Source organism: Bos taurus, chromosome 5 (assembly GCF_002263795.3).
Source record: "Bos taurus isolate L1 Dominette 01449 registration number 42190680 breed Hereford chromosome 5, ARS-UCD2.0, whole genome shotgun sequence".
Lineage (NCBI taxonomy): Eukaryota > Metazoa > Chordata > Mammalia > Artiodactyla > Bovidae > Bos > Bos taurus.
This window is the reverse complement of record NC_037332.1, coordinates 89,066,566-89,083,186: the sequence shown is the minus strand read 5'-3', so window position 1 is coordinate 89,083,186 and position 16,621 is coordinate 89,066,566. Positions and strand designations below refer to the sequence as shown.

Sequence of the window (16,621 nt, the reverse complement as noted above, 5' to 3'; positions counted from 1 at the left end):
CATTCATTATAGTTGATGACATACAATGACACCTCATTATCACTCAGAGTCCAGAGTTTACATTAAGGTTCGCTGTTGGTGTTATGTAGTCTATGGGATTGAAAACGTATAATGACATGTATCCACTATCATAGTATCATACAGACACTGTCAGTGCCCTAAAAATCCTCTGTGCTCTGCCTATCCATCCATCCTTACCCACCATCCCTTGGTAACTACTGACCTTTTAACTGTCTCCATAGTTTTGCCTATGTCAGAATGTTATATATTTGGAAGCACACAGTATGTAGCTTTTTCAGATTGGCTTTTTTCACATGGCAATAAGCATTTAAAGTTCTTACATGTCTTTTCATATTGGGTAAATAATTTTTTTAGCACTGAATAATAATGCATTTTCCAGATGGACTTTAGTCTATTCATCTGCTAAAGGACTTCTTGATTGCTTCCAAGTTTTGGCAATTATGAATAGAACTATTACAAACATGTGCAGATTTTTGTATGGACATAAGTTTTCAACTCTATGGAGGAAATACATTGGAGCATACTTGCTGGTCTTACGGGAAGAATATGTTTTGTTTTGTAAGACACTGCCAAATTATCTTCCGAAGTGGCTATACCATTTGGAATGAGAGCTCAACAACAAATGAGAGTTCTTGTTACTCCACACCCTCTGCACAATTTAATGTTCTAGATTTTGGCCATTCTAATAGATATGTAGTGGTGTTTCATTTTTTTTTTTTAATTTGTAGTTTTCTGATGACATGCAAACTTGAATATCTCTTTTCTGTGTTTATTTGCCATCGGTGTATCTTTGGTGATCTGTCAAGGTATTTAGCCCACGTTTTAAACAAGTTGTTTGTGTTCTTATTGTTAGATTTTAAGCATTCTTCATGTATTTTGGATAACAGTCCTTTATCTGATATGGCTTTTTCAAATATCTTCTCTTGGTATGTGGCTTGTCTTTTAAGTTTCTTAACATTGTCTTTCATAGAGCAGAAAATTTTAATTTTAATAAAATCTAGCTTATAATTTTTTTCTTTCATGGATTGTGCTTTTGGTGTTATTTCTAAAAAGTCATCACCAAACCTAGGGTCTTCCCTGATGGCTCAGATGATAAAGAATCTGCCTACCAATGCAGGAGACCCAGATTCAATCCCTGGGTCAGGAACATCCCCTAGAGGAGGGAATGGCAACCCATTCCGATATTCTTGTATGGGAAATCCCATGGACACAGGAGCCTTATGAGTTACAGTCCATGGGGTCGCAAAGAGTGGGACACAACTGAGTGGCTAACAGTTACACCCAGGGTCATCTAGGTTTTCTACATTATATTCTAGAAGTATTAGAGTTTTACATTTTACATTTAGATCTGTAATCCATTTTGAGTTTATTTTTGTGAAAACTAAAGTTTGTGTCTAGATTCAGGATTTTTTGTTGTTTTTTTTTTTTGCATGTGGATCAAGTTCTTCCAGAACCACTTATTGAGAAGACTATCTTTGCTTTATTGTGTTGCCTTTGCTCCCTTCTCAAAGACTAGTTAACTACAATTCATGTAGGTCTTTTCTGGACTGTCTATTATGTTCTATGTATCTGTTTGTTTTTTCTTTCACCAATGTCACACTGTCTTCATTACTATGGCTTTATAGCATGTCTTGAAATTGGGTGGTGTCTGTCCAACATTTTTTTCTCCAATATTTTGTTGACTATTATAGGTATTTTACTGCTGGCTGCCTAGGTATTTTACTTCTCCATGTAAACTTTAGAATCAGTTTGTCACTATCCACAAATAACTTGCTGTGGTTTTGATTGAGATTGCATTGAATACATAGATCAAATAGGAAAGAACTGATGTCTTGACAATACTGAGTCTTCCTATCTGTGGATGTGGGATATAATCTCTCTCCATGTATTGAGTTAGTTGATTTCTTTAGTCAGAGTTTTATAGTTCTCTTCATGTAGATCTTGTACATATTTTGTTAAATTTATACTTATTTTAGGAGGTGCTAATGTAAATGATATGTTTTTAAACTCCAGTTGTTCACTGCTGGCATACTAGAAAATAATTGACTTTTGTGTATTAACTTTGTATCCTACAACCCTTCTATAGTCACATATTAGTTACAGGAGTTCTTTTGTTAATTTTTTCAGACTTTCTACAGAGATGATCATGTCCTATGGGAAGAAAGACAGTTTTATTTCTTCCTTTCAAATCTGTATACCTTTACTTCCTTTTCTTGTTCTATTGCATTTAGTTGGACTCCCTGTACAATATTGAAAAGCAATTTAAGAGGACACATGCTTGCCTCGTGCCTGATCTTAGTGGAAAAACTTTGAATTTCTTACCATTAATTATGATATTAGCTATGCTTTTTGGTGGTTTTTTTTAAAAAATCAACTTGAGGACATTCCTCTATCTTTCAAGTTCATGTAGGTTTTTTTTTTTTTTTAATCATGATTGGTTGTAGAATTTTGCCAAATGTTTTTTCTGCACATATTGATATGAGCATGTGATTTTTCTTCTTTAACCTGTTGATGTGATGGATTACATTAATTGATTTTCTATTGCTGAAACAGCCCTGAATACCTGGGATAAGTCCTGCTTGGTCTTAATGTATAATTATTTCTGTATATTGTTGGATTTGATTTGCTATTATGTTGTTGACAATTTTTGCTCCTATGTTCAGGAGACATTTTAGTTTGTTTTCTTTTCTTGTAATGCCTTTTCTGGTGTTGGTATTAGGGCAGTGTTACCCTCAAAGAATTAGGAGGTATTGCCTCTCTATCTTCTGAAAGAGGTTGTATAGAATTAGTATAATTTCTTCATTAATTGTTTGGAAAAGTTCACAGTGAATCTATCTGGATATTGTACTTTCTGTATTGGTAGAATATTAACTATTGGTTCAGGTTTTTTAATAGATATAGGTGTATTCAGATTATCTGTTTCTTTCTATGTGAGTTTTGGTAGATTATATCTTTCGATTTGAATTCTTCCTTCTCATCCTTTGTATCACTGTAATTAATCATTTTATTTCACTTATATATAAGAAAACATGCATACATAAGAATACATCACTGAAAACATTTTGATATTATTTTGAACTGTTATCTGCTAGACTTATTGCAAATAAGAAAAATAAAAGTTTTAAATTTATCTGCACTTATCTCTTTTTCTCTTTAGTTACTAAGTCATGTCTGACTCTTGCAACCCCATGGACTGTAGCCTGCCAGGCTCCTCTGTCCATGGGATTCACCAGGCAAGAATACTGGAGTGGGTTGCCATTTTCTTCTCCAGGGGGTCTTCCTGACCCAGGAATCAAACCCAGGACCCCTGCATTGCAGGCAGATTCTTTACCAACTGAGCTAAGAGGGAAGCCCATCTTTACTTAAGTCTTCTCTGAAGCTCATCCTTTCTTTATCTGAGATCTGAGTTTCTGAACTTTATTATTCTTTTTTCTCTAAAGAACTTCTTTTAACATTTCATTCAAGGCAGGTCTACTAGAACCATTTCCTCAATATTTGTGTGATATAGTATTTTCTCTTTGCTTCTGAAGGATAACTGCAGGGTACAGAACTTTAGGTTGGTGGATTTTTTTCTCTCAACACTTTGAAATTCTTTCTATACTCCTTTCCTATTTGCATGGTTTTGGAGGAGAAGTAAGATATAATTATTTTCCTCCCCTATAGGTAAGGTTGGCTTTTTCTAAGAAATTATGTCATATTTGATTTTCTATAGTTTGAAAATGACATATCTGGTTTATAGTTTTTGGCAATTATCCTGCTCATTGTTCTCATAGCTTTCTAGATCTGTGGTTTGGTGTCTGACATTAATTTGATAGAAATTCTTAGTTGTTATTTTTAAAAATATTTCTTCTATTCCTTTGTCTCTTTCTTCTCTTTCTAGAATTTCCATTACCTGTATGTTACATCTTCTATAGCTCCACATCCTTGGATATTCTGGAATTTTTTTTCAGTCTTTTGCCCTTCACTTTTCTGTTTTGGTGTTTTCTACTGAAATATCTTCAAGTCAGAGATTATTTCCTCAACTATCTCCAACAAGATAATCAAAGATATTCTTTACTTCCATTACTGTGTTTCTGTTCTCTAAAATTTTTGTTTATGGATCTTTCTCAGAATTTACATCTCTCTGATTTACATTGCCCATTTGTTCTTGCAAGCTGTTTACTTTTTCCATTAAAGATCTTGGCATCTTAATTATAGTTGTCTTACATTTCTAGTCTACCAACTCTGAAATCTCTGCCATATCTGATTCTGATGCTCTCTCTGTCTCTTTCAAAAGTTTTTCTTTTTAATTTCAGTATGTCCTTTTTTTTTTCCTTCATAGCCAGAAAAGATGTACTGGATGAAAGGAACTGCTATAAATAGGCCTTTAGTAATGTGATGGTAATATATGAGGGAGAGAAAGCATTCTATGGTCCTATGGGTCTTCGGCTCTTAGTGAGTCTGTGCCTCTGGACCGTGAACTTCAGGTGTGCTTTTCAGTCCCCCAACCCCTCATTGGTGGGACAGGATAGCTAGAATGGCTGGAGTTGGGTATCTCCCTTCGCCCAGGTCAGCTGGGCTCTGATAATGCCCCAGCAGGTTAGACTCTGGTTACTCAGATCAGATCAGATCAGATCAGTCCCTCAGTCATGTCCGACTCTTTGCAACCCCATGAATCACAGCACGCCAGGCCTCCCTGTCCAACACCAACTCCCGGAGTTCACTCAGACTCACATCCATTGAGTCAGTGATGCCATCCAACCATCTCATCCTCTGTTGTCCCCTTCTCCTCCTGCCCCCAATCCCTCCCAGCATCAGAGTCTTTTCCAATGAGTCAACTCTTCGCATGAGGTGGCCAAAATACTGCAGTTTCAGCTTTAGCATCATTCCTTCCAAAGAAATCCCAGGGCTGATCTCCTTCAGAATGGACTGGTTGGATCTCCTTGCAGTCCAAGGGACTCTCAAGAGTCATCTCCAACACCACAGTTCAAAGACATCAATTCTTCAGTGCTCAGCCTTCTTCACAGTCCAACTCTCACATCCATACATGACCACAGGAAAAACCATAGCCTTGACTAGACGGACCTTTGTTGGCAAAGTAATGTCTCTGCTTTTGAATATGCTATCTAGGTTGGTCATAACTTTCCTTCCAAGGAGTAAGCGCCTTTTAATTTCATGGCTGCAGTCACCATTTGTAGTGATTTTGGAGCCCAGAAAAATAAAGTCTGACACTGTTTCCACTGTTTCCCCATCTATTTCCCATGAAGTGGGGGGACAGGATGCCATGATCTTCGTTTTCTGAATGTTGAGCTTTAAGCCAACTTTTTCACTCTCCACTTTCACTTTCATCAAGAGGCTTTTGAGTTCCTCTTCACTTTCTGCCATAAGGGTGGTGTCATCTGCATATCTGAGGTTATTCATATTTCTCCCAGCAATCTTGATTCCAGTTGGTGTTTCTTCCAGTCCAGCATTTCTCATGATGTACTCTGCATATAAGTTAAATAAACAGGGTGACAATATACAGCCTTGACAAACTCCTTTTCCTGTTTGGAATCAGTCTGTTGTTCCATGTCCAGTTTTAACTGTTGCTTCCTGAACTGCATACAAATTTCTCAAGAGGCAGATCAGGTGGTCTGGTATTCCCATCTCTTGAAGAATTTTCCACATTTTATTGTGATCCACACAGTCAAAGGCTTTGGCATAGTCAATAAAGCAGAAATAGATGTTTTTCTGGAACTCTCTTGCTTTTTTTATGATCCAGAGGATGTTGGCAATTTGATCTCTGGTTCCTCTGCCTTTTCTAAAACCAGCTTGAACATCTGGAAGTTCACGGTTCACATATTGCTGAAGCCTGGCTTGGAGAATTTTGAGCATTACTTTACTAGCGTGTGAGATGACTGCAATTGTGTAGTAGTTTGAGCATTCTTTGGCATTGCCTTTCTTTGGGATTGGAATGAAAACTGACCTTTTCCAGTCCTGTGGCCACTGCTGAGTTTTCCAAATTTGCTGGCATATTCAGTGCAACACTTTCACAGCATCATCTTTCAGGATTTGGAATAGCTCAACTGGAATTCCATCACCTCCACTAGCTTTGTTCGTAGTGATGCTTTCTAAGGCCCACTTGACTTCACATTCCAGGGTATCTGGCTCTAGGTCAGTGATCACACCATCGTGATTATCTGGGTCATGAAGATCTTTTTTGTACAGTTCTTCTGTGTATTCTTGCCACCTCTTCTTAATATCTTCTGCTTCTGTTAGGTCCATACTATTTCTGTCCTTTATCGAGCTCATCTTTGCATGAAATGTTCCTTTGGTATCTCTGATTTTCTTGAAGAGATCCCTAGTCTTTCCCATTCTGTTGTTTTCCTCTATTTCTTTGCATTGATCGCTGAAGAAGGCTTTTTTATCTCTTCTTGCTATTCTTTGGAACTCTGCATTCAGATGTTTATATCTTTCCTTTTCTTCTTTGCTTTTCGCTTCTCTTCTTTTCACAGCTATTTGTAAGGCCTCCCCTGACAGCCATTTTGCTTTTTTGCATTTCTTTTCTATGGGAATGGTCTTGATCCCTGTCTCCTCTGGTTACTACTTCCCTCTAAAAGCAGGCTTTCTTAACAAATATAAATAAATAAACAGAGTGCCCTGGAATATTTCAAATGGTTCCCTTTTCCCTCCCCATGCTGGAAGCACAAAAAATTTATTATTTGATATCACTATGAAACCTAATTGAGCTCTTGAAGTAAAGCTCACAAAAGTGTGGGGGCCCTTAATCACTGGATCCTTCTGGAATTTTCATCCCTCAGAATTGTCAATGCTGAGCCTCTTATCAGGTAGAGTTCAGGTTTTTCTTACCATAGAACTTGTTCCCAGGGAGATTTATTGTTGTGGATTTCTTTTCCAGCTGGCCACAGTTCTTTGCATTTTCCTGTTGGTCTCTCCAATTATGAGGGTAGCAGCTTACCCTATGATCCCACCTCTCTGACAGATCTAAGAAAATCTGTTGATTTTTCAGCTTTTTACTTAGTGTTAGGATGAAGAGGATTCTTCTAGTTTCTTATATGCTGGATCAAAGGAGGCATTCTTAAAGTAGAATTTTAAAAAATTCCAAGCCAGGTAGCAACCTCTTTGTCCAGTCATCACTAATTCAATATATACTTATCCCAGGTATTTGAAATACCCTCTTTATCACATAAAAACTTATATCTGTTGATCCCTAACTCTATACAAAACTGTCCTCTTGATTATAGTTTTATAACTAGCTCTGCAATTAGGTAGGAAAATTTCCAACTTTTCTATCAAAATTTTTTCTTGGTTGTACTCGGAATAGTATTCTGAAGTATCCCATTTTGGTTTGGTTGAAATCACATAGAATTTATATATCAAATCAGGTAACTGACATTTTATGTTAGTGAGTCTTTCATCCAAGAACATGGTATATAGCTCCACTTGGTTAAGTCTTTTTATAGCTTTCAATATTATATTTACAAACTATAAATATACTACTTATTTTCTGCTATATTTGTTCCTACATTTTTAAAATTTATGTTGCCCTTGTGAAAAGAATTTTTGTTACATTTCTTATTTAGTAATTCTTAGGGTACTGGAAGAGTATTAACGTCTAGTGTTATAAGTATACAGCAATCTTGTTGAATTTGTTAATTTTAATTGATTGTCTATAGATGCTGTAGAGGTTCCTGAACAATTGTATTGTCTAAAACAGAAGGTAATTTTATATCATTCTTTCCCATTATTAGATATATTATTTCTTGTCTTGTGTTATTGCACTGGCCTCAGTACTATGTTGAATAGAAGCAGTGACAATGGGCTTCCTTGTCTTACATCTTACCTTAATGAAAATACTTTTAAAATTTCACCATTAAACAATCTACGAGCTGTGCAGTTTTGATACACTTTAAAAACTAATTTGCCCAAATTTTTCTCATCACAAATGGTTAATTATATTAAGTGCTTTTATATGTCTGATCCCCTGGAATAGGAAATGGCAACCCACTCCAGTATTTTTGCCTGGAGAATCCCATGGATGCAGGAGCCTGGTGGGCTACAATTCAGGGGGTCACAAAGAGTTGGACATGACTGAAGTGACTGAGCACAATACAACCATGGAATTTTTCTCCTTCCATTATTTTATATACAGCTTTAATTAATAGATTTGTTTCTTATTTGGTGGTACCCTTCCACTCCTGGGCTTCCCTTGTGACTCAGATGGTAAAGCATCTGCCAGCAATGCAGGATACCTGGGTTAGATTCCTGAGTCTGGAAGATCCCCTGGAGAAGGAAATGGCAACCCACTCCAGTACTCTTGCCTAGAAAATTCCATAGATGGAGGAGCCTGGTAGGTGACAGTCCATGGGATCGCAAAGAGTCAGACACGACTGAACAACTTCACTCACTTCCACTCCTTGAATAAACTGCATTTGGTCTCTTTCACTGTCTTCATCTAGTTTGAATTCAATTCAGTTCAGTTCAGTCGCTCAGTCATGTCCAACTCTTTGCAACCCCATGAATCGCAGTACACCAGGCCTCCCTGTCTATCACCAACTCCCGGAGTTCACTCAGACTCATGTCCATCGAGTCGGTGATGCCATCCAGCCATTTCATCCTCTGTCATCCCCTTCTCCTCCTGCCCCCAATCCCTCCCAGCATCAGAGTCTTTTCCAATGAGTCAACTCTTCGCATGAGGTAGCCAAAGTATTGGAGTTTCAGCTTTAGCATCAGTCCTTCCAATGAACACCCAGGACTGATCTCCTTTAGGATGGACTGGTTGGACCTCCTTGCAGTGGGTCCCTCCTTGCAAGGTACTCTCAAGAGTCTTCTCCAACACAACAATTCAAAAGCATCAATTTTTCAGCGCTCAGTTTTCTTCACAGTCCAACTCTTACATACATACATGACCACTGGAAAAACCATAGCCTTGACTAGACAAACCTTTGTTGGCAAAGTAATGTCTCTGCTTTTGAATATGTTATCTAGGTTGGTCATAACTTTCCTTCCAATAATTTCATGGCTGCAATCACCATCTGCGGTGATTTTAGAACCCCCAAAAATAAAGTCTGACACTGTTTCCCCTGTTTCTCCATCTATTTCCCATGAAGTGATGGGACCAGATGCCATGATCTTAGTTTTCTGAATGTTGAGCTTTAAGCCAACTTTTTCACTCTCCTGTTTCACTTTCATCAAGAGACCCTTTAGTTCTTCTTCACGTTCTGCCATAAGGGTGGTGTCGTCTGCATATCTGAGGTTATTGATATTTCTCCCGGCAATCTTGATTCCAGCCTGTGCTTCCTCCAGCCCAGCGTTTCTCATGATGTACTCTGCATATAAGTTAAATAAGCAGGGTGACAATATACAGCCTTGATGTACTTCTTTTCCTATTTGGAACCAGTCTGTTGTTCCATGTTCAGTTCTAACTGTTGCTTCCTAGTTTGGATTACAAGGTTGTATTAGTCTTACAGGCATGAGTTGGGTACCTTTCTTTTCTATTATTTGAAGTACTGTGTTTGGGGAAAGAGAGGAAGAGAGAAAGCGGGAAAATCTAGCACTCGAAAATTTGATAAAAACATATTTGTAAACCTCTCTGGACCTGTTGTTTTTTCAGAAGTCAGTAATGGTAGATATGAAAGAATTTTGATATCCAATTTGAGTTTTTAAAGATTATACATTACCATTTATTTTCTAAGTCTATCTTGTGAGAACTCAGAAAGGTTACTAAATAAAGGAAGCAAAACCTGCAGATATTACAGAAGTTCAAATGGTATTTTGTAGTGTCTGGGACACCCACTTATGTAACACAGAAACAGCCTGTAAACATGAGTCCTTTATTGTGACATATTGGTGATATGGGAATTTGGGAAAGAGGTAATGGCAGTGATGGGGGGCAGATTACCTATAAACTAAAAGGTTTTGATTTAGTTTTGTTTATTTACTGTGACACATTAGCAAAATTACAGACATAATTATCTATATATATATATATTACAACATTTCTTCTACTGAATACTTAAATATTAAATAAGAGATTTCATACAGAATTAAGCTTTTTTTATATGAAACCTAGAAAGAGCTCAATTCTTCCTGGTGAAGAAGCCTGAAGCTACTGTAGCCAGGAGCAAGCTACTTTTTTCACTATCATTATTATTCTCAAAACGATAAAAATTGCTGCTGTTTTTGCACTTAACTAAAGCTGGCAATGTGAATAGACAGTAGTAAATTAAATAATTGCTTACAGATGTGAGGAAACTCACTCATTCTGGAAAATTGAAAACATGGACAACTTCAAACCTAGGCCACCCAACAGACTCCACAATCAATTGCTGGAGAAATGCTAAGTTTTCCTTTGTCTAGCACCACAATCTTAAAAAAATAAATACTCCAAATGTAAATAGCTAAAACATTAAAGTCCCTTGAAATCTAAGACCCTAAGCAATGTTTATCAAAGCATGTTCCAGGAATTATCCCCATCAACACATTTGAATGAATATTAAAAATGCAGATTTCTTGGCCTGCATCCCCTCCCCCTCCATGAAATCAGAAACTGTTGAGAGCAGCCAAGATTCTGCATTTTAATGTTTCTGTGAATATTTACCTTGCCACTCCTTTCCAGTAATTTTTGTACACAGCAAGGCATGAGAAAATCTTGCCTAAAGCATGTTTAATCAGTTAATCACCATCATCGACTACTTCACTGGAGATATTTTAGAAAGCCTTAAGTCCTACCTTCAAAAAACTTTATTCTTTATTTTTTAAAAGATATGGTTATATCTTACAGAGACTTTCTATTTCATAAAATTTGTGTTCTAAGCATACATTGAGATAATTATATAAATATAACTGATGTATTTATGAAGCTATGTGGAATAATTTTTTATTTCTATTTTGAACCTTTTATTTTTGTAAAAAGTATGTAAGCAAGAAGGCTTCCCAGGTTGTGTAGTGGTAAAGAATCTGTCTGCCAAAGTTGGAGATGCAAGAGGTGCCGGCTTAATCCCTGGGTCAGGAAGATCTCCTGGAATAGGAAATGGCAACCCACTTCAGGATTCTTGCCTGAAAAATTCGATAAACAGAGGGGCCTGGTGGGCTACAGTCCATGGAGTCTGAAAGAGTTGGACACAACTGAGCATTTCATAATTTGGTTTCATTTAAAGTGAAATGATTGTGTTTATTTTTTCTTTGGGGAATATCAGCTAAAGCAAGACTATATGATGTATGTTTCAAGAGCAATGGGAAACCAAGAGAAGTTTTAATAGAAAATGTTAACAAATGAAGAAAGAGTTATAAAGTTTACTTCAAAATCACCAAGGAAAATTTAAGAGTGCAGCTATAGGAAGCCTTCTACAATTTGATTTATTGACAAAACACTTTAAAAGGACAAATAATTAAGGTGGATGAAAACAAGGTAGAATGGTTAGTTATTAAAGTATTCTATGGTTAGTTATTGGGAGAAGGCAATGGCAACCCACTCCAGTGTTCTTGCCTGGAGAATCCTGGGACGGGGTAGCCTGGTGGGCCACCGTCTATGGGGTCACACAGAGTTGGACACGACTGAAGCGACTTACCAGCAGCAGCAGCAGCATGGTTAGTTATTAAAGTATTCTTCAATCATGTCAAGTAATGAATCTCAGGATTGTTTCAACAGTCATCTCAGATTAAAGGAAAGACAGACAAATGATGGGGAAGATGGTGGGAGATGGTTTAGTCAAAACAAACATTGCCCAACTTGCCATGGACATTCATTCATTCAGTTATAGTCCTTTGGTTACGCTGATGACTTTCTAAGTTCTCTAATTTATGAACATTTTATTCTTTTCCCCAAAGGGAATCTCTTAGTTATAGCATTTGTTAGCTACTTTGGAGCCAAGCTTCACAGGCCAAAAATAATTGGAGCTGGGTGCCTGATCATGGGAGTTGGAACATTGCTCATTGCAATGCCTCAGTTCTTCATGGAGCAGTAAGTCTAATGCAAACATCTTTTTCTTGCGTTAACCAACAACTGTATTGTCTCTCTTTTAATGAATACAATTAATTATTTAAATTTGAGAAAATAATTCCTGGCCATTACAATAACCATGATAGTTTGTATCATGATAACCATGATAATTTACATCTTATTTTATTACATGAACTTTGGGCAAAATTTCAAAATGCTTACAATTTTACTTATGATTTAATAAACTGTAAAAAAAATGTCTTTCAATATACCACTGTGTATGGATGTCAACATTATTTAAGGGAAATTTTCACAAACATGCCTTCATTCAAATGATTTAATACAGCTGTGAAGGCAAAGTTCTAAGTAAAAAAAAGTAATAAGCATCAAATGAGTGTTGAATGGGTAATAAATGAATGCTACAGACAATATGCTGGATCATGGTAAAACTGACTGGTAGATCATTGACTGAGGGATACATTACCAACTGAAATAATTATTCAATATTCAAATATTATCTTACAGAACTTTCTCAACAGAAGTGGAATGTTTGTATTCTGTAAACTTGAAGTGTCCTGTTGATACTTTGGTTAGTAATTTTATTAGTACTTGCATACAACTTTAGTAGTTCCAAAGATTTCATCATATCATTTCATCTTCATGACAACCCATGAAGCAGGAGAGCACAGTTTATCCGTTTTTTCTTAGTTTAAAGCTAAGGACCGTTCCTAGAGAGTCTGGTGACCTTCTCAAATTTAGGTGTCTTGTAATTTACAGAACTGGATCCTTAAAACAGGCATTCTGATATCTTCTTCATACATATACATATTGCCTCTCTTCTCTGTGGTTGCCCATTGCCTACTGAGCCAAGAGACAAGCAAGAGGTTTTAAAGCAAGAGAATATTTTAGGAAATTATGTATCAGATAAATTTGTGATGACTGCCCACTCTAGACCACCATACCATGACATTTCAAAGCTGGAGAGATTTACAAATGATCTGCGTGTGTGCGAAGTTGCTTCAGTTGTGTCTGAATCTTTGTCACTCTACAGACTAGCTTTCCAGGGTCCTCTGCTCATGAGATTCTCTAGGCAAGAATACTGGAGTGGGTTGTCATGACCTCCTCCAGGAGATCTTCCTGATCCAGGGACTGAACCCTTGTGTCTCACATCTCCTGCCTTGGCAGGCAGGTTCTTTACCACTAGTGTCACCTGAGAAGCCCACAAATGATCTGGTCCAAACTTTTTCTTGGATTCCCAGGTCACTTATATCAATGTAGTCTGATTTTGACATCTATATCCGATCTATAAAGACAGCTCACAGAATCCTTTGTGTAGAATCTTTCCTACCTATTTGGATGATTTCTGTGATCCCTTTGTCTTTGCATGGCTTCAAGATTTCTGCCTACTCTTTAGACACATATCTGACCTTCTTTCCCCAGGGCAGAAATGTCCTTAGGTCACTGAGATTCTACAAAGGTATTATATGCAGCCAGTAGGTAAGGAGGAGGCAGAGGAGAGGGCTGAGGAAATAGTCTGTAATTCCCCCTAACCCCTGCTTGACCCATTTCTGTGTTATCTATTCTAGTCATTGAGCCTCCATGCAGCAATTTGCTCAGAGGAGGGAAAAAAAAGAGTCCCACTAAAATAGTTAAACATTTGAAAGCAGTTACAGAAACTAGACAAAACCTTGACCTTTGACCTAACTCATTCTGAAGGGCATCAGTAGCTCAGAAGAAATGTGACCTTGGGCATATTACCTAGCCTTCCTAGACCTCAGTTTATGCACCTTAAAATACATATTATAGGTAATAAAACAATAGTTAGCTTGTAATATTGTTGAAGATATTCAGTGAGATGACACAGGTAAAATGCTTACCAAGTTTCCTAACATAGCTAACAGCTGTGTCATTCTTGTTGTGTATTGTTATCAATCCTCCTTAGATAATTAAGCCACCTGGTTTTAACCAGAGATGGAAATGATTTATCTTAAAGGTGTTGCATTCAGATTAAGAATAGTGTCGCTTCAATTCAGTTCAGTTCAGTCACTCAGTTGTGTCCAGCTCTTTGCGACCCCATGAAACGCAGCACGCCAGGCCTCCCTGTCCATCACCAACTCCAGGAGTCTACCCAAACCCATGTCCATTGTGTTGGTGATGCCATCCAACCATCTCATCCCCTGTCATCACCTTCTCCTCCTGCCCTCAATCTTTCCCAGCATCAGGGTCTTTTCAAATGAGTCAGCTCTTCACATCAAGTGGCCAAAGTATTGAAGTTTCAGCTTCAACATCAGTCCCTCCAATGAACACCCAGGACTGATCTCCTTTAAGATGAACTGGTTGGATCTCCTTGCTGTCCAAGGGACTCTCAAGAGTCTTCTCCAACACCACAGTTCAAGCATCAATTCTTCGGCACTCAGCTTTCTTTACGGTCCAACTCTCACATCCATACATGACTACTGGAAAAACCATAGCCTTGACTAGACGTACCTTTGTTGACAAAGTAATGTCTCTGCTTTTTAATATGCTGTCTAGTTTGGTCATAACTTCCCTTCCAAGGAGTAAGAGTCTTTTAATTTCATGACTGCAGTCACCATCTGCAGTGATTTTGGAGCCCAGAAAGATAAAATCAGCCACTGTGTCCACTGTTTCCCCATCTATTTCCCATGAAGTGATGGGACCAGATGCCATGATCTTAGTTTTCTGAATGTTGAACTTTAAGCCAACTTTTTCACTCTCCTCTTTCACTTCCATCAAGAGGCTCTTCAGTTCTTCACGTTCTGCCAGAAGGGTGGTGTCATCTGCATAGCTGAGGTTATTCATATTTCTCCCGGCAATCTTGATTTCAGCTTGTGCTTCCTCCAGCCCAGCGTTTCTCATGATGTACTCTGCATGTAAGTTAAATAAGCAGGGTGACAATATACAGCCTTGACGTACTCCTTTTCCTATTTGGAACCAGTCCATTGTTCCATGTCTGGCCCTAATTGTTGCTTCTTGACCTGCACACAGATTTCGCAGGAGGCAGGTCAGGTGGTCTGGTATTCCCATCTCTTGAAGAATTGTCCACAGTTTATTGTGATCTACACAGTCAAAGGCTTTGGCATAGTCAATAAAGCAGAAATAGATGTTTTTCTGGAACTCTCTTGCTTTTTTGATGATCTAGTGGATGTTGGCAATTTGATCTCTGGTTCCTCTGCCTTTTCTAAAACCAGCTTGAACAATCTGGAAGTTCATGGTTCACATATTGCTGAAGCCTGGCTTGGAGAATTTTGAGCATTACTTTACTAGCATGTGAGATGAGTGCAATTGTGTGGTAGTTTGAGCATTCTTGGGCATTGCCTTTCTTTGGGATTGGAATGAAAACTGACCTTTTCCAGTCCTGTGGCCACTGCTGAATGTTGCTTCAAGTTAATGACAAATATACTAATACAAGAAAATCAGAAGGAGAAGTATATCTAAGAAGCCAATCAGGCTCGTGCTTAAAAAATAAAGACGGATTCTTATCAACCACCTTTATATGTTGAAAGATACGTTTGTTCATTTATTATTTAGTGTCTGCCAATTGCCTGGTGGGTTCTTCTGGTGGCTCACATGGTACCATGTCAATGGAGAAAAATCAAAAAGAAAGAAAACAAAAACAACTCCCCCCCCCGCCAAACGCCCACACATAATTCTTTCCCTCATGAACATTACTTTCTATGGAGTATAATTATTATACAATATATTTATATTATATATTAATATATATAATATATATATTTATATATAATAATTAGTATAATTATTATAATAATTTCTTTTCAACTTTTCACAGCATTAGTCAAATTGGACACTTGCTCAAAATGTTAATTTTTGTTCCTTCAATGATGACTATACTCTGCTTGGCAGAAATTCCCTTGATGGCAATAAAACATAATATTAATTATAGATATCAATTGTTAAGGGCCTACTCCCAACAGACTATGTTCAGTTTTATGTGTGTTAGCTTATCTGACTCATGAATTTGATAAATATATATTGATCACTGTTCTAGGTAACAGGAATAGAATAGCAACAAAAACCTCTGCTGTCATGGATCTATTTAGAAAGAGATAGGGAGTAAACAGACAGATAAATAATGACATATGCTGGAAATGTTAAGTGCCATAGAGAAAAATAACCCAGGGAAGACACATAAGAGTATGTGAGGGGTTGCAGTTTAAAGCAGCGTTGTCAGGGGATGATTTACCAAGATGATGACTTTTCAGAAAGGCTGAAAGAGATGAGTGCCACATAGACATCTGGGGAAGAAGATTCCAAGCTAGATGAACAGTGAATGTTTCTATAGCAGGAAGATGGAGTCAGGCATGATGTTTGCTGCAGGGATGAGCAAGAGGAAAGTGGAGTAGTGGTGGGGGGGCGGTGGGTGGTATAGAAGGAGACTTCAAGTTGATTCTCAAACCGTGACGGACATTTAAATTGCCTGACTGCTCTTGGTAAAATGTAGATTCTGAGTCATTAGCTCTGGGTGAGTGGTTGAAATTCAGCTGGGGCTACACCTCTACAGACCTCACGACACAGGTAGTAAGTCATCAATTATTGCAAGGACCATACCTTCTCAGAATGGGATGAGAAGCCAGGCGAGAGATTTGAGCAGAATGACACAATCTGACATATTTTTTAAAGATCTAGTGCCTACTGCTC

General features: G+C 37.6%; 1 protein-coding gene across 5 annotated transcripts in view; it reads left to right on the top strand.

Annotated features, from left to right (window-relative positions):
- SLCO1C1 (solute carrier organic anion transporter family member 1C1) overlaps positions 1-16,621 on the top strand; it is an 86,723-nt gene that overhangs the window by 16,809 nt on the left and 53,293 nt on the right. For all 5 annotated transcript variants that reach the window (XM_015471233.3, XM_005206940.5, XM_010805405.3 and 2 more), the window contains one exon: positions 11,830-11,962. In XM_015471233.3, coding sequence (XP_015326719.2) covers positions 11,830-11,962 — 133 coding nt within the window. The remainder of the gene's footprint in view (positions 1-11,829; positions 11,963-16,621) is intronic.